The 23,849-nt window shown below is 32.5% G+C and overlaps 1 protein-coding gene across 4 annotated transcripts in view; it reads right to left on the bottom strand.

The window, feature by feature from the left end:
• Positions 1–874: 874 nt before the first annotated feature.
• The window catches only part of LOC131152969 (uncharacterized), a 49,765-nt gene continuing 26,790 nt past the window's right edge, over positions 875–23,849 (bottom strand). For all 4 annotated transcript variants that reach the window (XM_058104956.1, XM_058104957.1, XM_058104953.1 and 1 more), the window contains 3 exons: positions 20,970–21,050; positions 14,259–14,609; positions 875–1,118 (listed from right to left, as the gene is read on the bottom strand). In XM_058104956.1, the coding sequence (XP_057960939.1) occupies positions 1,017–1,118; positions 14,259–14,609; positions 20,970–21,050 (534 nt within the window). In that variant the 3' untranslated portion in view covers positions 875–1,016. The remainder of the gene's footprint in view (positions 1,119–14,258; positions 14,610–20,969; positions 21,051–23,849) is intronic.

Raw genomic sequence — 23,849 nt, 5'->3', positions numbered from 1 at the left:
CTTTTTAGATCAAGAATTTTGATTGGGAAAGAAAAAGAAAATAGTAAGGAAATCTATTTTTCATTATATTTTTTCTCTATACCGAATAATACTAAAAATAAATATTTGTACTAAGAAAAAATAAATGTTAGTGATGCTTAAAATTAAAATTTTGTTCATTAGGAATATTTTTTTCCATTTTGTTTTTTCTCACACCAAATCTTACTAAAAGTAGAAATTTGTTTTAATAGTGTTAAGAAAAAAAAATAAAAAATCAAATGTTAGTGTTGCTTAAAATCAAAATTTTATTCATTAATTTGATGTATATATATTTTCTAACTTTTCTTCACAACTAAATATGAAAATTTGAATTATTTCATATTTTTTTTTATTTCCAAACAAGACCTTGATGGTTAGCTATGATCAAGTATTTTACTTGGACAAAAGAAAATAAGAAGGAAATTTATTTTTTCATACATATTTTTACTCTACACAAAATATTATTAAATATTAAAAAATATTTTAATATAATTAAAAATTAAGAAAAATCAAGTGTTAAAGATGTGTAGAATCTTAGTTCATTGGTTTGGTATATATATATATATATATACCTCACTTTCTTTAATAATTAAACACAATAAAAGTGGAATTCATATTTTCCAAGTTCTAAACAGGTAGAATGCTTTTACAAAAGTTAGATGTAGGAAAATATTTAGTGTACTTAGCATACTGAATTAGTCTTACAATTCTATCAAAAGTATTTACATAAACAAAAACTGGACAAGAAAGTTGGTAAAAAAAAAAGGGCATCTCGGCACACAAAGCTCCCGTGTATTACAGGGTTCGGAAAAGGGATAGACCACAATGGGTCTATAGTACCCAACCTTGCCTTACATTTTTGGAAGAGGCTCTTACATATATACATATATGTATATATGTATTATCCTATTGTAGTATTCATTGAACCAATATATACCAATTTACACTTGTTAAGTTATAATTTTAAAAGAAAAATGTACACTAGTCTAGACTTGCTTTTACAGGATTATCCTCAAGTATTGTACAACAAAATAGATAATTGCAATAAATAGAGCAATTTGGTATAGATCTCTCTGAAAGTTGTCGTCCCTCTGAAAGAACTGAATCAAAGCAACCAAATCAGAAAATAATTCTCTACCCTGAAAAAATTAATTTCTAAACGAGCATCTATATATATACATATACACACATATATTATGGGCACACAAAGGTATGGTGGTCTAATTATTATGCTGCAATATGTTACTTATCCAAATCTATAGATAAAGTTTTCATTTTGTATTTGGAATCATAATTTCAAAACAGTGACTTTTGAATTTGTGTGAATTTGGATAAAATTCTATACAAACTTGTATTAAAGTTTGTTCAGATCCACACAATTTCAAATTCACAATTAAAGAAAAAATATATTTCGAATTTGTATTCCCAAATGCTACGTCATAATCATGTGAATCAAGCAACCACCCAATATATCAATAAATGCCAAAAAGATCATGAAAAATAATCTCAATCTTGGACTACTTTGTATGAATCAAAAGATGGAATCTAAATGCCATGCCTATGATTTTTAGGAAGTACTTGTTCAAGAAGTGCTACATGGAAACGACCCTTTTTCCAATAAACTTAAAAGGGATATGAGCATCCAACAACTATGAAATTTAAAAATGATGTATCAACCTAGCAATTGGAAGCATTGGAATTGTTTTTTAGCGCACATCCTATCGTTAGAGCTTAAGAATCACGTGTTAGAGAGTGTTGGGGCCTACCTCATTTAATAAGAGTAAACCAATGTCAAAATTAGCTGTAGGTGGTTAGATGCAGCTGGGCATGCCTCACATGGAAGGGAGCTGATGTCAAAGTTGGCTGAATTTTTGGTCGTCAGATTCCACCCCCCTCTTTGAAAAAGAAAAAGAAGGGAAATTATTTTTTGGAGGGAATTGGGCTGCGGTGATCTCCTCCTATAAAAGGAGTGCTTCCCCTCCGTTGTGATATACATAGATAGAAAGTGAGAGTGAAGATATAATTATTAGTACACTGTGAGTGTGTATTAATGTGAGTGAATTGAGTGTATTATAATCCTCCTCCTCTTTCACTGTATACCCATATATATATAGTGATGAAGTTACTCATCTCCCGTGGTTGTAGGCAAAATTGGCCGAACCACGTAAATATTATGTTATTTGTGTGTGTTATTTGATCTTGTGCGGAATTCATATCCCAACAATTGATATCAGAGATACTGGTTTACTGCCTCGTTAGCAGGTTTTATTTTTTTATATTAATACCGCCTTGACAGTAGATTTATTTCTGTATATCAATACCGCCTTAATGACAGGTTTTATTGATGTGTATTAATACCACCTTCATGGCTGGATTTGTTCCTAACCTTTGAGATTATATTGTAACAATATTGTTCACTGCAATTGTTCACGTACAGTACCAGAACATATTAAATGGAGGAAAGTACAAGTCTTGGGAGCAGTTCCATGATCAGACTTATAGAGACAAATTATTCCATCTGGAAAACAATGATGGAAGTTTTGTTGTACTATAAAGATCTGTTCGATCTCATTGAATGCAAAGGGATCATGCCAAGTAGAAAAATTGAGTCTGATTGGAAGAAACTCAACAGAAAAACTGTCAATGTTATAAGACAGTGGGTTGAGACGAGGGCAATTCGTGATACAGCTAAAGAAACAGATGCTTACAAACTTTGGCAACATCTGGGAGAGATGTACGAGCCAAAGAATGCCCAGAATAAAGCTTTCATGATAAGAAGGCTTGTGAATTTAAAATTATATGATGGACAAAATGATTCAGATAATTTTGATAAATTTAATGAAATTCTTGATAATCTGACAAGCATGGAACTAACTATTGCAGATGAAATTCAAGCATTGATTTTTCTAAGTTTATTACCAGATAGCCGGGAGACGCTGGTGGTAGCTCTCAGTAATTTAGCACTAAACAAAAAGGTAACCTTAAGTATGGTGAAGGATTAGCATCACAAGAGAAGGCAAGAGAAGAGTTGAGCAAGGCATGCCCACTCACTCTCAAGGACAAGCAATGGTTACTAAGAGAGGTAGAAGCAGATATTCCCAAGGAGACAAGAAGAACATAGGCAGGTTCCGAAGCAAGTCCAGAGGCAGATCAAAATCAAGGGGTAACTTTTCCTATTATTATTGTAATAAACTTGGACATATAAAGAAACACTGTTGGAAATGGAAGGCAAAACAAACCAGCAAAGACAAGAAAGAGGAGGACAAAAGTAGTGCAGCTGTGACTTTTGATGAAGGTGAAACTTATGTGGTGTGTGAGGAAGGACGCGTTAACCTCACTTGTCAAGACACAACATGGACAATTGACTCTGCAACATCATTCCATGTAACAACACGAAGAGACTTCTTCTCATCTTGCAAATGTGGTGATTATGGCTTTGTTAAGATGGGAAATGAAGTCAAATGCAAAGTTGCTGGTAAAGGAGATGTGTTGATAGAAACAAATGTTAGTTGCAAGCTACTATTGAAGGATGTTCGGCATGTACCAGACATTCATCTTAGCTTGATCTCCACAGGTCAACTTGATGACATGAGTTATGAAAACTATTTTGATAATGGAGTTTGGAAGCTCAAGAAAGGGAATTTGGTGGTGGTCAAAGGAAAGAAGGATGCTAGCTTATACTATACTCAAGGTAAGCAACTCTGTGCAGGCGATGTGAATGCTACAGAACATAAAGTCACCCCTGAGTTATGGCACAACAAACTTGGCCACATGAGCGAGAAGAGATTCCAGATTCTTGTAAGGAAAAAGCTCCTTCCAAATTTCCTAGGTAATTCTTTAAAGAATTGTACTCATTGTTTAGTTGGTAAACAACATAGAGTTGCATTTTGAAAAATCCCCCCATTTAGGAGTAAGCATATTCTAGATCTGGTTCATACCGATGTGTATTTTATGAATGATAAAAGTATTGATGGATCATTGTATTTTGTTACATTCATTGATGATCACTCTAGAAAAGTGTGGGCTTATCCTTTGAAAAGTAAAGATTAGGTATTAGATATGTTTAAGAAGTTTTAGGCCAATGTTGAAAGACAAAGCGGAAGAAAGCTCAAATGTGTTCGTTCAGACAACGGTGGTGAATACATTGGGCCATTTGAAGAGCATTATAGAGTCCAAGGTATCAGACTTGAGAAGTCAATTCCTAAGACTCCTCAACCTAACGGCGTTGTAGAAAGAATGAACAAAACCATCTGCAACAAAATTATCTACATGCTCTCTCATTCAAGGCTACCAAAATCCTTCTGGGGCGAGGCGTTAATGACAGCAGTTAACGTCATCAACCTTTCTCCTTCAGTTCCTTTAGGAGGTGACATTCCTGAAAGGATCTGGACTAGGAAAGATGTATCCTATAAACACTTAAAGGTATTTGCGTGTAAAACTTTTGTCCATATTCCTCGAGATGAAAGGGTCAAACTTGATGCAAAGACAAAAGAGTGCGTCTTCGTCGATTATGGTATTGATGAGTTTGGCTACAGACTATGGGATCCAAAGAACAAGAAAGTCATCCGAAGCAGAGATGTGGTGTTCTTTGAAGATCAAACTATTGATGATTGTGAGAAGGCCGGTAATCCAAAGCATGTCCTTAGGAATCCAATCGAGCTAATTCCAAATTCATTGCCACATCCACAAGAAGAGCATGACGATAATAGGGAAGTTGATGAACCAATAGCTAAAAGTGATCAAGAAACTCCAACAGCAGAACCCTAAATAAGAAGATCCACCAAGGAGCGTCAACCTTCTAGCAAATACTCACTAGATGAGTATGTGTTGCTAACTGATGGGGGAGAACCAGAATGCTATGAGGATGTCATGTCAGACGAGCATAAGATTGAGTGGATGAAGGCCATGCAAGAAGAGATGAAAACCTTGCATGAGAACCACACTTATGATTTGGTAGAACTACCAAAGGGAATGAAAGCACTAAACAACAAATGGGTGTTTAAATTGAAAAATAAAGAAGGAAACTCACAACCAAGGTACAAGGGGCGACTAGTTGTGAAAGGCTTTGGTCAAAGAAAAGGCATTGACTTTGAAGAGATTTTCTCACCTGTGGTAAAGATGTCACCTATTCGAGTTGTTCTCGGATTGGCTGCCAACTTGAACTTGGAGATTGAGCAGCTTGATGTAAAAACTACATTTCTCCATGGTGATTTGAAAAAGAAATCTATGTGAAACAACTTGAAGGATTTTAGGCCAAAGGAAAAGAACAGTTGGTGTGCAAACTGAGAAAGAGTTTGTATGGTCTCAAGCAAGCACTGAAACAGTGGTACAAGAAGTTCAATTCCTTCATGATGGAGCATGGGTATAACAGGTTCACAACTGACCACAATGTTTTTATTAAGAAATTTTCTAGTATGATATGCTGATTATTAGTTGTGATACTAAGAAGATAGAAAAATTGAAGAAATAACTAAGCAAATCCTTTGCAAAGAAGGATTTGGGTCCAACAAAACAGATTCTCAGAATGAAGATCTTCCAAGATAGGAAAAATAAAAAGTTGTGGTTATCTCAAGAAAGGTATATTCAGAAGGTGCTAGAAAGATTTAACATGAGTAAAGCAAAACCAGTCAATTGTCTACTTGCAGGACACTTCAAGCTTACTTCCAAGCAATGTCCTACAAGTGAAAATGATAAAGAAGAAATGAAGAAAGTGCCTTACTCTTCAGCCGTGGGTAGCTTAATGTACACCATGAAATACACAAGATCTGACATTGCTCATGCAATTGAAGTAGTCAGTTGATTCCTTTCTAATCCTGGTAAAGAACATTGAGAAGTCGTCAAGTGGATTCTCAGGTATTTAAGAGGTACTTCTCATTTATGTTTATGTTTTGATCATGACAAATTTGTGTTGGAAGGTTATACAGATGTAGATATAGCTGGTGACGTTGATTCTAGAAAGTCTACTTTGGGATATTTGATGACATTTTCAGGGGAGTAGTGTCGTGGCAATCAAAGTTAAAAAAATGTATTGCATTGTCCACTACTAAAACAGAGTACATCGTCATCACTGAAGCAAGCAAAGAGCTTCTATCAATGAAAAAGTTTCTGAAGGAACTTGGCCTTAAGCAAGAGAAGTATGTTCTTTATTGTGATAGTCAAAGTACTATTCATCTTAGCAAGAATCCAAGTTTTCATTCAAAATCAAAGCACAATGATATTCAATATCATTGGATTCATGAGGCGTTGGAGTCAAAGCAGCTAAGCATAGAGAAGATCCATACTGATGACAATGCATCAGACATGATGACTAAGACAATGTCCAAGTCAACGCTTGAAGCTTATAGAACTGCAACAGGTTTGGTGGAACTCTTTGCATGAGTCGGGCGGGGGAGACTTTTTGGGGCCTGCCTCATTTAATAAAAGTAGGAAGCCAATGTCAAAATTGGCCGCAGGTGATTAGCTACAGTTGGACATGCCTCACATGGAAGAGGAGCCAATGTCAAAGTTGGCTGCAATTTTTGGTGGTTAGATTCCACCCACTTCTTTAAAAAAGAAGGGAAATTGTTTTTTGGAGGGAATTGGGTTGCGGTGATCTCCTCCTATAAAAGGAGTGCTTCCCCTCCGTTGCGATATACACAGATAGAAAGTGAGAGTGAAGATATAATTATTAGTGCATTGTGAGTGTGTATTAATGTGAGTGAGTTGAGTGTGTTGTAATCCTCCTCCTCCTTCACTGTATACCCATATATATAAAGTGAAGTTACTCCTCTCTCGTGGACGTAGGCAAAATTGGCCGAACCACGTAAATATTATGTGTTATTTGATCTTGGGCGGGATTTATATCCCAACATTGAGTTCTAATTATGAGATAGGGTGGGATTGGAAATGAGCTACTTCTATTATGTAGCTCAAGCCTAATAAGCTTCCAATGGATCCAAAAAGAAAAAGCAAAAAAGGAAGCATGTCAATTCAATATTTTGCAACTTCATACTGTGAATGAAATCCTCTCAATCCTATATAACTTTTTTGAAGATAAGCATACTATTAAGTCAATTTCTCTATATAGAGTTTTTAATTGTTTTCTTTGTTGTTTTGGTGGACGATAATTTTTTTTAAGACTAAAAAACGATCATTCATTGTTCTAGTGAAATGGTTTCTCTTATTCTTTTTTTTTTTTTTCTTTTTTCAATCAAGCATTTTTCCATTGCTTAGATTCATCAATTTTGGAAGCAAGGAAATAGGAAGCTATGTCCATGGCTAAAAGAAATAGAAAGGAAAACATTATATAAATTTTGAATGAATTATACAAGGATTTCAGAAAATATTGAGGAAGGAAAGAAGGGTTTGTGCACACATTCCTTTCCAATCATTCAAAGAATTAAACATGAATATACAGAGTGGATTTGCTAAAAAATATAGGTCTCTAAAAGTATTAGACAAAAATCTTGAGGAGAATGTTTCCTTTCTTTTCTTTTCCTTTATCTCGTAGACTCCAAATCTTCCCTTTTCTAAAACTTATAAAGGAAATACAGGGACAAATTTTGAAATCCAAACATTTTAGGAAAACACTATTGCTCAAAAACCTTCTCTCGTAAATTTTAAGACCCATATAGGGTAAGGGAATTGAAAAAATGCAAAAGGAAACACTAAGAAGAAACGTCACAAGAAGATGAAAATTGTATTGGAGATCATATAATGAACCAAAATGTAACATAATTATCTTAAATAGGATGAAAATCACAACAAAACCATTACCAAATATTTCAAGACCACTTCCATTGAGTAGTAACCTCTAGAGCTTTTTTTAAGTATGTTCATTTTTACACAATCTGACATGCACAACAAAACAAGACTCCTTTGGAGTTTTGGAAGTAGACATAATATGTTAAGATTTGGGTTTGAATTTACTTCGAGTATGGTACATTACCCTTCTTTGAAATTCCCATTTTTTTTGCAAAGTTGTCTATATAAATTAAGGCATACTCTTCTTTGAATTGCGAAATCCATTTGATGCTTCCAAAATTTGCTTTACTTCTCCATAGTGAAAGCATTTAAAACCCATGAACTATAAAACTAATATAAAGGTTTTGTGATATTTTCTCTCCACCAAATCTAAGCATGCCAATTGCCATTGTAAGATTTCCAATTTTCTAACTGCTCTATTTTTTTTCACTACATGAAAGACTTCTTCGAATTCTAGTGCTAATATTGTAAGGCCTGACTGTCACGACGTCCCGGAGCGCATGTACCCCGGGGTGGCGAAATAAAAATCAATTTTAATTTTCAAGGAAAAATAGGGAATGTCGGAGTCGCCACTAACCTTTTAGTATGGTTAGAACACATGATTACTACCCCGTTAGGGATAGAATGAGTCTACGTTACCAGAACTGGGGTCCGGAGTTCGATTACGCGAGGGGAAGGTACGAGCACCCTCTACGCGCCCGTTCTTACGAACGGTACCTAATTAATTTAAAATTATCCTTAAGTTAATTTAAAAAGTCTTTAAGTTACTCATTTTATGAGTTTATAAATATACATGAAAAATAAATAAATAAATGAATGTAATATATACATATATATTCCCTCAAAGCTTAAGGTACGTGAAGTCCGAAGGCTCATACACCCGCATTAAAATCATAGGGATTTACGTACACGAAAATAAATAGTACTATAAAATAAAATAATAAGAGTAAATATCATAATACATAATACAAAATTTGAATATACTTGAGAAACAAAAGTACTAAGAATATTTAATATTAATAATAATAAAAAGTAATAACAATAGTAACAATAATGAAAACATAATACTATGATAATATTCATATACTAATAATATCATATTAATATTGCGACGCTATACTGTAATAATAACATACAATGATACCATAATGACACAACATAAATAATTAAAGTATAATAATTATATACTAATAATAATATCACATAATAATAACGCTACCTTAACATGTGAATATGTATGTATGATAATAATGAATGACCTATACTCTTATATATGGCAATAATAATACGTAACTCAAATATATATACGTACACTAATAGTAATAATAACATCTATTTTAACACACACACACATATATATACCTGCATAAAAATGATAATAATAATAATAATAATAATATAAAATAATACCACATATCTAAAAATTTACATATGTATATGTATATAATAATAAAGGTAATAATTACAGCAATAATAACATTAATAATAATAAGAAGCATATTTTAATAATAACAAACCTACCTTAATATTAGCATATAATTAATGATAACATGTACAATATGGAAATAATTAAAGAAATAAACTAATCCTATAATTAACATGTAAACTATACAATTTGGAAACAAATCAAGTGAAATTATGGGAACAATTCAAATTATAATCTATTATGCAAATATATATATATATATGGGTACAATATGGAAACATGTGATAATTAGGAAATATACCAAAATCTAACATGGAAATACAATAATAATACGAAAATAAATATGTAATCAAATATAGAATAAGAAGGGTAGGTAAAAGTAACATAAATATACACCTAAACATATGAGGTGATCACAATAATAAGATGCAAACTATACAATTAAATGATAATATAAATATGCCAATAAATAATTAAGGCAATGACAATAATACCTATGCAAGCAAATTAAATATACAATTAAAATATGCAATCAATAATAACATAAATATAAATATATAAGGTCATAATAATAATAATCACATAAATATGCAAAAATATATATATAATAAATATGCAACATAATAATAATAATATGCAACATAATAATAATAATATGCAAAATAAATACACAATGATAATATGACAACAATATTAAAGTATACAATAATAATAACAAGAAAAATATATCATGGATATTAAACATTAAAACAAACAATGTAACAGACAACAATAGTATTAATATTTTATATATATAATAAACACAGCAAAAAAAAAAAAAAAACACTTTAAATATTAAAATAAATTCAAACAATAAAGATCCTTCAATAATAATAATAAATGTTTAATACCTCTAAAAAAAATAAGCATCAATATTACTGAAACGATTATATAAAAAAAAAACTTATAATGATGATAATGATATAATTTACGTGTGTGTTTGTGTATGTAAAAGTGTGTGTGTGCAGATGGGTAGGGGACTTATAGGGGGGCTGTGTTCGGGAAGGCCAGCAGCATTGCTGCGTGGGTGGTTTGCTGGAGACCGCGGATCTGGAGGACGGCTGGAGTTGCAGGTGAGGCCGGGGAAGAGCTTCAACACGCTGGGCGAAGGGAGGCTGGAGGCTGATGCGTGCACGACGGCAAGGTGGTAACAATGGCGAGAGAGACTCTCAAAGCTGTTGGTTTGGGGCCGCTGTGGTAGAGATGGCCGCCGGAGATGGAGATGATAACGAGCCGCGGGAATGAACAGATCTGGTCTGACGACGGAGAAGAATAGCGTGGGCGACAGCGACGGTGAGGGGCGTGCACGACGGCGACGTGCTGGGTTGTCGGGGTTGCAGGTTGGAGGTTACTTGCTATGGGGAACTTGCAAACGGCGATGGAGGTGCTGCGACTCTCTTCTCTGCAGCAGTGTGGGTGTGTGTCGTGAGGCTGTGAGGGAGGTTGAGAGCGATGAGAGGATTGCAGCAGGTTGGGTGTAGGCGAAGAAGAAGAAGAAGCTCCCCGTTAGCTGTGTGTGCGCGAGGGCTGGAGGCGGAGCAAAGCAGGTGTTGCCGGAGGGAATGGCTGGAAGATGGGAACCAAGGGGAGACTGAAGATTGGAGACGCAGGGGTTGGTAGAAAGAAGAAGAAGAATAAGAAGAAGAAGCAGCAGACTTTTTTTTTCTTTGCTTTGGCTGTGCGCTCCCCCCTCCGGCTTGGCTGTCCTCCCCCCCCCCCCCCCCCCCGGTTTATAAAAAACAACCCTAAAAATTTTTCTTTTTTTTTTCCTTTTTCGTTTTTATTCTCTTCATACTTTTATGGTAACAATATATACAGTAATAATAATAATAATAATAATAATAATAATAATAATAATAATAATAATTAGTAAATAAAGTAATAATACTAATATTAAAAGCAATATAATAGCAAAATAATAGAAATAATAATAAAGTAATAATATTTGAAAATAATCATAATAATAATAGTGGTAATAACAATGAAAAATAATAATAATCATAGATAATAAAAATAATGGGGCAATAATAATAATAATAAATTAAATATAATAATTATTATTATTATAATTATAATAATAATAGTGGTAGAATAATAATAACAATAATATTTGAAAATAAATAATAATAGTATATATGATAATAGTAAAATGGTAATAAAATAATAATAATGAAATTTAAAAATAACAAAGATAATAAAAATAAAATAATAATAATAATAGTAATATAATAATAATAACAATAGCAAAGTGATAATAATAATATTTTAAAAATAATAATAACAATAATAATAAAAATAATAATAATATCAAAATAATAATAATAATAAATAAAAAAATAATAATAATAATATAATAATGATACTAATAATACTAATAATAGTAAAAATAATAATGATAATAAAGTAATAATAATATTTATAAATAATAATAATAATAATAATATTGGGCTTGGGTAAAAATGAGGTGTTTACAACTATGCATGAAATGAAGTGCATGAATGCGATGTAACCTAAACGACTACTTTGCCAAAATTCTAAAAAAATTCCACTAATGAAAGATTTCACGACCATTGATGGGTGACAATTTCAGTTCAAATCTTCCCTCAACCGTTTCATTCTTTGTTGATGGTCCATGTACCTTAGATCCTACGAAGGATCAGGTTATGATCTAACTTTGGGGTTGACTCAGGCTGGTCAATCCATTAGATTTGTTCAATGCGGGCTTGTGGACTTTAACATACACTTGGATCTCGAGTATTTTAAAATATGGGCTTCAAGCTATTTTATGATGGGATCAGACCCTAGTTAAAAAGGAATTGGGCTTGGATTGCTTAGAAAATGTTGGTATGGATTTGTAGATAATAGGGCTGAGACCCGCTTTTGAAATCTGGGTTTGACCCTTTTTGAAAATCGGGCTTGAGCCATGTTTTTTCTTAGGAAAAGATCGGACCCAAGTTTTTTTTTTTTTTTTTTTGAAAAAAAGAAATTGGGTCCGAGTTATTTGAAAAGGGTTGGGCCGACTCGTATTTTAAAATGCTTAGGCCAAGTGCTTCAGTTTTTGAAAGGATGGGCCATGGTCTCATTATTGGACTTTTTTAGAATACTAGCTAAGTAGTATGTAAGTCTAAAATGGATGTAAAATGCATGGTATAATACAAGGTATCTCACAACATATATACAACATATGATATGGGGAAAAGGATGTCCCGATCCAGAGTAGGTATGTATATACAGGATTCTTTATGGCTCTATCCTAGTTAAGGAAAACTATATACAAATATATGTGGGTAGGTTCTAACCCCTATTGACAAAAAGGTCCCCAGTTTGAAATTCCGTCCTCCCCCATAGGAGTCCGGACAAAACTCGCACTAAGCGGGGTGGTTCGCGGGTCCCATCAAGCTTAAGCTACGAAGGGACAAACGCTATTACACCCCTATCTAATCTTAGCAGGTAAAACTCGAGTATAGAGCGTGAAAGTGTGTGAATTCAATTTTTAACATAATCCCGCTACCCTCACATTTATTCACATGCTATTAAAAATATGGAAACAAGATATCTACAATCAATATATTTATTCAAAAGGTATGGAAACACAATATCTACAATTAATATGTTTCTTCAAAAAATTTGGAAACAAAATATTTTTAGTTAATATGCTTAAAAAAAAATATATGGAAACAAAATATTTACGATTAGTATACAAATATCTATAATTAATATGCTTATTCAAAATATCTACAATTAATATGCTTTATTCAGAATATTTGGAAACAAAATATCAACAATTAATATTCAAAAAATTAGGAAACAAAATATTTTTATTTAATTAAGGTTGTTTGTAAATTATGGAAATAAAATATTTACAATTAATTAAGGTTATTTACAAATTACAATATTCACAAAATAAGGACTAATTAAAAGATTTATTAAATTTGAACTTGGGATAATAATAATAATAATAATAATAATAATAATAATAATAATAATAATAAGTAAATAAAGTAATAATACTAATATTAAAAGCAATAGTTAATAATAATAATAATAATAATAATAATAGCAAAATAATAGAAATAATAATAAAGTAATAATATTTGAAAATAATAATAATAATAATAATAATAATAATAATAGTGGTAATAACAATGAAAAATAATAATAATCATAGATAATAAAAATAATGGGGCAATAATAATAATAATAAATTAAATATAATAATAATTATTATTATAATTATAATAATAATAGTGGTAGAATAATAATAACAATAATATTTGAAAATAAATAATAATAGTATATATGATAATAGTAAAATGGTAATAAAATAATAATAATGAAATTTAAAAATAACAAAGATAATAAAAATAAAATAATAATAATAATAATAGTAATATAATAATAATAACAATAGCAGAGTGATAATAATAATATTTTAAAAATAATAATAACAATAATAATAATAATAATAATAATAATAATGATACTAATAATACTAATAATAGTAAAAATAATAATGATAATAAAGTAATAATAATATTTATAAATAATAATTATATTAATAATAATAATATTGGACCTGGGTAAAAATAGGGTGTCTACACTGACCTTATCTAATCTTACCTTAAAATGAGTTATAAACAAATTGAGCCTACAAGGCCTATGGTCTCATCAACACTTAGATTTTTATCTTTGTGGATATTGTGGTGTCATTTCATTACCCAAGCATATGTTATCATTGTTATTGGTATTGTAATTAATGTTTGGCGAACAAGTATCTCTTAGGTTTCTAATGGCAAATAAAGATTAAAAAAAAAAAAAAATCAATATAAAGCATTTTTCTATCATACTCCCATTAATAAAGTAACATATTCCTTTAAATAGATGGAAGAAAATATATAGATGAACAACAACAGAATGAAAGAAGTGGGTAAATATAGATTTTAGATTTATTTGGGAGACTAAATTTCATGAATAAGTAAATGTCCACAAAGGAAATAAGAGTGGAAATAAGATGTAAGAAATTAAAGCATACCTTTGTTGGATCGACTGAAGGGTCAGGATAGATATCCAAGTTCTCTTTCTCAGTTTGAAAACTGCTTGAGAAGTTCTTCATAGAGTTAGCTATGTCTTTACAAGTCTCAACTGTGGAAAAAAGACGACGTGATGCCCAAAAATACAATTGAGCAATAACTGATGATGCTGACAAATCCCAGAACTCTTCATGTTTGATAACTTGACCGCTAATCTGGTTTAGGGTGAATTGGGAGTTAACTTTGACAACCAAATCTCCCCCTATACGAGCAATTAAAGATTTAGGCTTCCCTCTTATTGTCCACTTTATACTCAGAATGCTGGTTGACAACATCACCATTTCCTGCACACTCTGCCACAAAAAGAGGAATAAAGAAGAAGAAAAAAGGAATACCAAGGAATTTTTATTTCAAAAAGAAACAACCTAGCTTATCAAAATGATTGCTCAAACAAAACTAGAGTAAAATAATATACCCATGTAAGCTAAAGAGATGACTTGATTCAAGATCAAGTTAACACTCACAACAAACTCTCTAAAATCTTTGGAAGTATGCTATTATAAGTGCTCTTTCTTGGAGTTTTACAAGAAATACATTGGATGGCCATAGTTAGATGAATTTGGATTCATAAAGTCTATATTTATAATGTCATATATGTGCACATTCTTGTGTTTTGGGTTAATCCCAAACAGAGCGGTGCAAACACCCCCAAAAAAAAAAATGTACTCAACATGATGATTCATGTATGCAAAATATTGATAAATCAAATTTTAAAAACCAAGACACAGCCCAACAAGGATAAATGGATTAACATTATAATATATATATATATACATATGAAATTACATTACTCATAATTTCTTTAAAAAAATAGCATCCAAACATTGTTTGATTTGTAGCAAATGCTACTAAATTCTTATATTTAATTTATGCCCTCTAATCAATATAATTTCATACAAATAATCCAAACCAAAATTAATGATAAATCATTAAAACTTATATCTATCTCCACAAAATCAAATGGTAGTAATCATCCACCATAATTACATGACATTCTTAAAAAGGAAGAACTAGGAAATAGTAAAGATTGACTCATCTACTATTTGGTCACCTACATCATCATCTTCAAGCCTCTCTTCAACAAAGAATATAGCCTCTAGATCTAGCCCATCATGAGATTTTGCCACCTAAAAAATACAGGCACTATATATTGAATCAATGAATCTCACTCCCACATCCCACATATTAGTTCCCTTGTATTGCATTTTTGTCCTTTGAATAGTGTCACATTTACTCGTGTCAGAACTTTAATTTGCTATTCTCAACATGTGTCTAAGAAAAAAATTTAAAAAATTCTAATCTTACATGTGTCGGGATATGCTAGGGTCATGCTAGTGTTGAACACATCATGCACCAACATTTCCCAGAGCAAAAGTACATACATGGTAAGTTGTAGATGTAGGAACTTATATCATGAGCCTATAAATGTCGATGCAAAATTCTCTCTTCTACGTATGTTTATAACACATATTCCTTATGTATAAGTTAAAGACGATAGTTACCTTTTGTTAAGAAGGTGTTTTTTGCAAGTGATTCATTTTATGACGTTGAAACCTATACCTTGAGCAATTGTAGGATTCAAATTTCGATCCTATTTGATGATGCACATTAACATATAAGATAGTAGATAAGTATTTTATGTGAAAAAATTGATTTATGAGTATGTTATGAGTAATTCTAACATTAGTCTCAAAGCAAAAAACTCATTCTCATGATCTAAAATCAAATAAAAATAAAAATACTACAAATAATTAATAATAATAACCATTATTATTATAAACTCATTCCCACAATGTGTGGAAGCACAAGTGAATGTTCGCTATGCCTCTAATTCATCAATTCTTTAGGCAACTTCATTTTAGATTATATTTATTGATTTTATGCTATACATTTCTATATTGTTTTTAGATGCATCGAAATAGTTTATATTAATGTGTAATTTGCATTAGAAGTTATGTTTTTTTTTCTTTTGAGGCATGTTTTTGTTTGAAAAGTTCTAAAATTTAAGGATGCTTGAATTTTTGGATTCTTAAATAAATTTTTATGTTAGTAAATTCAAAAGAGTTAAAGATTTATGTTATTATAAAAAATAATACTTAATCATCTCTATGTTTTAAACTTCTAATAATAATCTCTATCGATGATAGATTTGTAGCATAGAATAAATAAACATATGCATACAAATTTTATTCAATTCTGCGTATTATTCTAGAATGTAATTCTTAGAACGGTGGGGTTGCTCACCCAATGGTTTCTAATATTGTTTTCTTATTTATTTTATATAATTATTCCAATTTGTCACATGACAGGAAAGATGCTTAATGGAATTAAAGAATGCATGTGTAATAGTATGTAGATTAATTGAGTGTCATTTGTAATATACATACACATTTATATTAATGTATTTGAGGTAATATGCATTCATAACATACATGCATGGTAAGTTCAAATACTCTGAGACTCAAACCATGAGCCTATAAATATAGATGTAAAATGCTCTTTGGAACACGTATTCTTGTTGAAGATTAAAACTAAACTTGATGGTGACAATAAAATTTGACAGCGGCAGCTCCACCAACCCCAGCCCACTATTGTTGAATTGCAGTGGAGAGTAGGCAACCTACCTTCACCAACCAGCCTACTTGTTTGAATTTAATCCTACCTATCATCCATCCTTTGCTATGAATAGATGTGTGTGTGTATGTGTGTATAATGTAAGGCGTGGTGTAGAGCGGGTGAATAACCAGTGAGTGAGAGATTTGTATTGAGAGTTTCCTTTGTAATTTATTTCCAGTTTATTATTGAAATCAATTGAATGTATTTGTGTGCAATTCTCACTAAGTTTCAATCACAACCAGTGATTGAATGTGTCCCCTTCATTCATGTGTGGTCCATTGAGGTCGTTTTCAAATGGACAGAATTGATACTTCCTCACCTTCATTGATGATTACAATAGGAAGACTTGAGTCTACTTCTTAAAAAGGAAGTCAGAGGTGTTTGACAAGTTCAAAGAGTTCAAAGCTTTCGTGGAGAAACAGAGTGGCCATCGCATCAAGTCACTGCGATCAGACCAAGGAGGAGAGTACAAGGACAAAGCTTTCCTGGAATTCCTTAAGCAACAAGGGATTCAAAAACAGTTCACACTGACCTACACTTCCCAGTTAAACGGTGTAGCTGAGAGGAAGAACTGCACGATCCTTAACATGGCTAGGAGCATGTTAAAGGATAAGAATGTGCCCAATAATTTTGGGGCAGAAGCAGTATCATGTGCAGTCTATTTACTCAACTGGTGTCCTATGAAGAGTCTTGATACAAAGACACCATATGAAACCTGGAATACTCACAAGCCTAGTGTGAGTCATCTTAGAGTATTTGGTTTCATTGCCTACGCCAAAATCCCAGAGGCCAAAAGGACAAAGTTGGAAGATAAAGGAGAGAAATATATCCTTGTTGGATATGACAATAGCATCATGGGATATCGACTATACAATCCCATCAACAAGAAAGTCATTCACAGTAGAGATGTCATTTTTGAAGAAAATGAATCTTGAAAGTGGGACTGGGATGAATCTTCCAAAGATGCGGAATTGACGCTTGAAGGAGACGAACCCACACAGACAAGAGAAGTGGCTATCGAATCACAAGTCCCGCGCTGCAGACACCTTCACATGGTTCACTACAGAGGAATGAATCTCCATCACTAATTGAGCGTGAAATCTCAGACACGAGGCCTAGAGGAGCTCATAATCTAGCTAATCTATATGAACCTACAGAACCAATAGAAGAGCATGTTACACTATATTGTCTATTGTTGACCAGCAATCCGGTTAGCTTTGAAGAGACTAACGAAGAAGACAAATGGAGAAAAGAGATGGATGAGGAGATTCAATCCATCGAGAAGAACAAGACTTAGGAGTTGACAAATCTCCCGAAGGGCCGCAAAACTATTAGTGTGAAATGGGTCTACAAAACCAAGAAGAACGCTTAAGGAGAAGTTTAAAGATACAAAGCAAGACTTGTCGTCAAGGGCTATAAGTAGAAAGAAGGGATTGATTATAGAGAAATTTTTACCCTGGTTGCCAGGCTTGAAACCATCAGATTACTAATTTCACTATCAGCACAAAATGGATGGAAGATTTATCAGCTGGACGTGAAATCAACATTTCTGAATGGTTTTCTGGAAGAACTAAGAAGAGATCTATATCGATCAGCCACCCGGATATGTGCAGAAGGGCAAAGAAGATAGAGTGTACAAGCTGAAGAAAGCACTCTATGGCTTGAAGCAGACACCTCGTGCGTGGAACATGAGGATTGATAACTATTTCCAGAAGAATGGATTTGAGAAGTGTCCCTACGAGCATGCATTATACATGAAAATGGAGACATACGGAAGCATGCTGATTGCCCGCTTATATGTTGATGATCTAATTTTCACTAGCAACAATCCAGAAATGTTTGCCGCTTTCAAAAGGAGCATGGTCAAAGAATTTGAAATGACGGATATTGACCAAATGACTCATTTTCTTGGTAAAGTCGTGCAAAGCGAGAAGAGAATCTTCATTTCCCAGAGCCACTATGCAAAAGAAGCATTGAAGAAGTTTGGGATGGACAAATGCAATCCTGTAACAACTCCAGTTGAAACGGGATTGGAATTGAGAAAAAATGAGCAAGGAGATGTTGACCCCACATACTTCAAGAGTCTAGTTGGAAGCTTGAGGTATTTGACGTGCACTAGACCAGACATACTCTATGGAGTTGGACTAGTCAGCAGGTACATGGAGACTCCTGACTAGTCCCATCTGAATGCAACAAAAAGGATATTCCATTATGTCAAGGGTACTATCACTAATGGTATGTTCTATTCATCAAGAGGTGATTGCAAACTTATCGACTATTCAGATAGCGATTGGGGAAGAGATCTTGATGAAAGAAAAAGCACGACTGGATTCATATTCTTCATGGGAGATACAACGTTTACATGGTCATCAAAGAAGTAACCCATTGTAACGTTGTCATCATGTGAAATTGAATATGTTGCTGCTAGCTCAACTGTTTGTCATGGTATATGGATCAGGAATGTACTGAAGTATCTGAGATTTCTTCAAAATAACCCCATAGAAGCCTACATCGACAACCGATCAACGATTGCACTTGCGAAGAATCCAGTTTACCATGAAAGAAGCAAACATATTGATACTCGATATCATTTTATCAGGGAGCATGTCAAGAATAAAGAAGTGGAGTTGATATCTTGCAAAACGTATGATCAGATTGCTGATATTTTCATGAAACCACTCAGACATGATATTTTTGCAAGACTGAAGACAATGCTCGGAATGACAAAGTCAGGAGAGTCAAGTTTAAGGGGGGATGTTGAAGATTAAAACTAAACTTGACGATGGCAGCAAAATTTGACGGCGGCAGCTCCACCAACCTCAACCCACTATTGTTGAATTGCAATGGAGAGTAAGCAACCTACTTTCACCAACCAGCCTACTTGTTTGAATTTAATCCTACCTATCGTCCATCCTTTGCTATAAATAGATGTGTGTGTGTGTGTGTGTGTGTGTGCAATGTAAGGTGTGGTGTAGAGCGGGTGAATAACTAGTGAGTGAGAGATTTGTATTGAGAGTTTCCTCTGTAATTTATTTTCAGTTTATTATTGAAATCAATTGAATGTATTTGTGTGCAATTCTCACTGAGTTTCAATCACAACCAGTGATTGAGTGAGTCCCCTCCACCCATCAATTCTTTATGCATAAGTGAAAGTAACAGTCGCCTTTGTATAAGAACATATTTTTGCATAGGAACTTGCGTGGTTGTAAACACCAACATATGTATTTTTTTTTTTTTATGTTGTGTTCCTATTTGACATTATACATTTACATATTAGAGAGGTACATATTTTTGTGATAAATTTGATCTATGAATATGTTGTCAATAAATCTAAGGGAATCTATGAAGGAATTGTTGCACCGTTTGAAATGAGCAAAAAAATATAGCTAGAGTCTTCTATTTGATCCATAAAGATCTTTTCCAGGCAAGAACTCTTTAGGATTTCTGACGTTCTTCCTTTGCCTCATCTTAAGTAGTTCCTTATAACTGCTTTCTTCCTTCTATGCTGTAAAACTTTCCATAATCATTGTTTTTCCTTAATAAATTTACGATTACTTTTCAAAAACACTCATAAGTAGTTCTATGTAAGAGGTTTAGTCCAAAGTTCAAACTAAGCACAACGAAGACTTTACAATAGAAAGCATTTGCAAAGCTTCATGGAGACTCATATCCCCTTTTTAGATCGCTTTTATATTTTTATACTACCTCACTTCGAATAGTTATAAAAATATGATAGTTCAAGAGTATATTATCCTAAAGAGTACATTGTAGGCTATTTATACAAGCGTAACATGATCAAGTCATTAAAATATTTCTACATTTTAGCCAAAATTTTTAAAATTTTGTGTCATTTACATGCATAGACTTGTTTAATTTGACTTCATACTGGAAAAAATAAAATTGATATCAAAACTTTAGACTAGATTTAGAAACATAAGGACATTGCAATTATATATGACATAGATAAAGAAAAATACAAGAAAATGCAAAGTTTTAATTGCATAATTACATAAATTAACATGAGATTTGATTCTCACCACAAAAGGCTTCTCTAGTGCATTAGTTGCCCATAGTGGTCTGTTGTATTTCTCCCGGCCAGTAAAACTTCTAAAAGGATCCTACAATTAGCAAGAGGATCTTGTAGTTAGAAGAGTATGAATTATAATAACCCATAAAAGTACTTCTTATCACTAAGTGAGGTTTTTTAAGTAAAATATGGGGAAGGGACTAAAAATGAGCATTTAGTTTTAACACAAGAAAAAATAATGTTACTAGTTAAGAAAAAGGAGGTAATCTCAAAGGACTTAAAACTTTCAATAAGATGCTATAAGATATCAATCCCTATTAAAACATGACAAGGAAAGAAATGAAAAACCTAACATTTCATAAACTAATTGATGCATCATTATTGGACTCAGTAATTATCACACTTTTTGACAGACATTGTGGACAAGTATCTCCTTTTTTTTCTTTTATTTTATTTTATTTATCTCTTATTGCAAGAAAACTTAAATCTAGAATTTATCACTAGAGCAAAAACCCCATTGATGAGACACTAATTTACCATCCATTGGATAGCTCTGTAAGGAATCATTTGATATTTTCCTATGATCAAACTTTTTGAACTATACTAGGTATAAATGAGAATCATTTATGATTTTTTTAGTATTAAGCACAAGAGGAAATCTTAGATTAGCCCTCACTAATTTCTGAATTTAGCCTACATGATTTCCCTCTTATCCTTGTTCACTACAAATATTTCATCACATTATTAAACTAGTGCCAATTGCTCTTTTCTTGATCAACCTATACAGCTAGTGATAGTTTGCGTCCCCCTCCCCCCTCACCCTACACCTTTATTTTGAGAATTAACCATCTAAGTTGCATGCATGTGTGCATAGTTACCTATCATCTGATTTGCATGTTAAAATTAGACATCATTCATGAATAGAGGGAAAACATCCAAAACAAACTAAAGCACCCTTTATTACATTATCCCTCTTGCCTAAAAAACTTTCTTATAAATATATGTCATATATTCACATGCTTTTAAATATTAGATAAAGTGATAATTGAGTACTATTTCCATTTCCTAAATGCATATATTGCTAATTTTGAGGTTGATTTTACGAGAAAATTATATGTACAAAACGATTTGAATCTATGATATCTTTATATATATATATATTTATGTGTGTATCCATGTGTGTGTGTATATGTATGTACACACGCACACACACACAAACATATATATTCAAACACATGATTCTGAAAGACTACCAACTCAAAAGTAGGGGGATAGGGGGGGCTCCGATAATTGATATCAATTTTTTAGTGTAATGTACACACATATATGGATGATTCAAACAAATGTTTCTAAAAGACTAACAACTCATAAGTGGGGGGATGGGGGGCGGGGGCTCTAATAATTGATATCCATTTTTTAGTGTAATGTTTTGACATGTAGCCTTTCTTCTAACCCAAAAAGAAAGACAATAGAAAGAGGAGATAGGTAATTGATTTAGATATAAAGCTTATTTTGGTCTATTTGTGTCATTTCTCCTTTATTTATAATTGGTTGTTGAATTTCGAGGTGTGAACTAAATGCTCAATGAGCAAAATATGTGCAACTTAGGAGGTTATTTGTTTGAAATAAAAGTTTACGGGAGAAATTACCACTAGTGATATTGTTTAAAGGGGAATATGCAATTGATTCATTAAAGTAATAATTGTAATTTTTCTTTTTAGATAAGAAAAGAAAGAGACTAGGGTGAATTTTTTGTCCATCCTTCGTAACACCATGTCAATTGTTTGATCTAGACTAGATTAGTCAACTAAACAAACAATGATCTCACTCTCGTTCTAAATTTCCATTGATCGGCCTTTCCTTTATTAATTGGTCATTCAATCTTGTAGATAATCCAATTGTAACAAATCTCCATCTTGGTCCTCTTTCCTTTTAAAGCCTTTACAACTCCACCTACTCCCTATTACTAGTAAAACTAACCCATTAGCTTTTAAAGTATCCTTGCTATATACCACTCAACATAAGCATGGTCTACTTAATTCACATAAATACGTCCTATGTGTAGTATGTCAAGTAAGTAATCACATAAATAGCAATGTCCTATGTGTAGTATGTCAAGTAAGTGGTGCTACTTGACTTTTTTTGAGGAGAGGGGGTAATGTGAGGTCTTGAAATCAACCCCTTCACAAAAAGGATTTTTTTCAAACCTCACTACAATCATTTGCATTATGAAAACTAACATGCCATCTTTATCAAGTCCTCAAGGCCTTTTAAGTAGTCTTTGTACTCTATCTAGATGTCATAACCTTGTGTGTATCTTCCCCCTAACGACCATGTAGCCTTTTGTGAACTTTAGCTCGCCCCTTATAGTTGAATATCCATATCTATGGAGTCTAATTAGCTCAATGATAATAGATTCCCATGCATTTGGCTACATTACCAAAATAAGCACCAAGACAAAATCAGTAATCTTCATTACTCACACCCACCCATGACTCCAATGATTAAGTTATAATGTCTAAATTAAACTTCTTATTCATGTCTTCGAGTTAAAGTATTCCTTTCAAGAGCAAATATAAGAGACACAAGTAGAATATAAAGACCAATCATCACCATTGAAGACTTTGACAATATCTCCACCATCTTTATTGGAGAATGAACACTTAATACTCACACTTTCTTCATTTAATTTACTTGAGCCCTTATCTATTTGCCATGGGAATTTCTTTTTAATATGGCCAAAACCTTTGGAACAATAATATTGAACATTCCTTTTGTCTGCTCCTTTGGATCTACACCTATTGCTCCTATGATCCCTTCCCTCAAGATCTTCATAGACACATAACCAGCAACACAAAATCATACTCATTATTGCTTTTGACTTTCCTTT

The sequence above is a fragment of the Malania oleifera genome, chromosome 4 (assembly GCF_029873635.1).
Source record: "Malania oleifera isolate guangnan ecotype guangnan chromosome 4, ASM2987363v1, whole genome shotgun sequence".
Taxonomy (NCBI): Eukaryota; Viridiplantae; Streptophyta; class Magnoliopsida; order Santalales; family Ximeniaceae; genus Malania; species Malania oleifera.
Note: the sequence above shows the minus strand (reverse complement) of the source record. Positions and strands in the feature narration are given on the sequence as shown.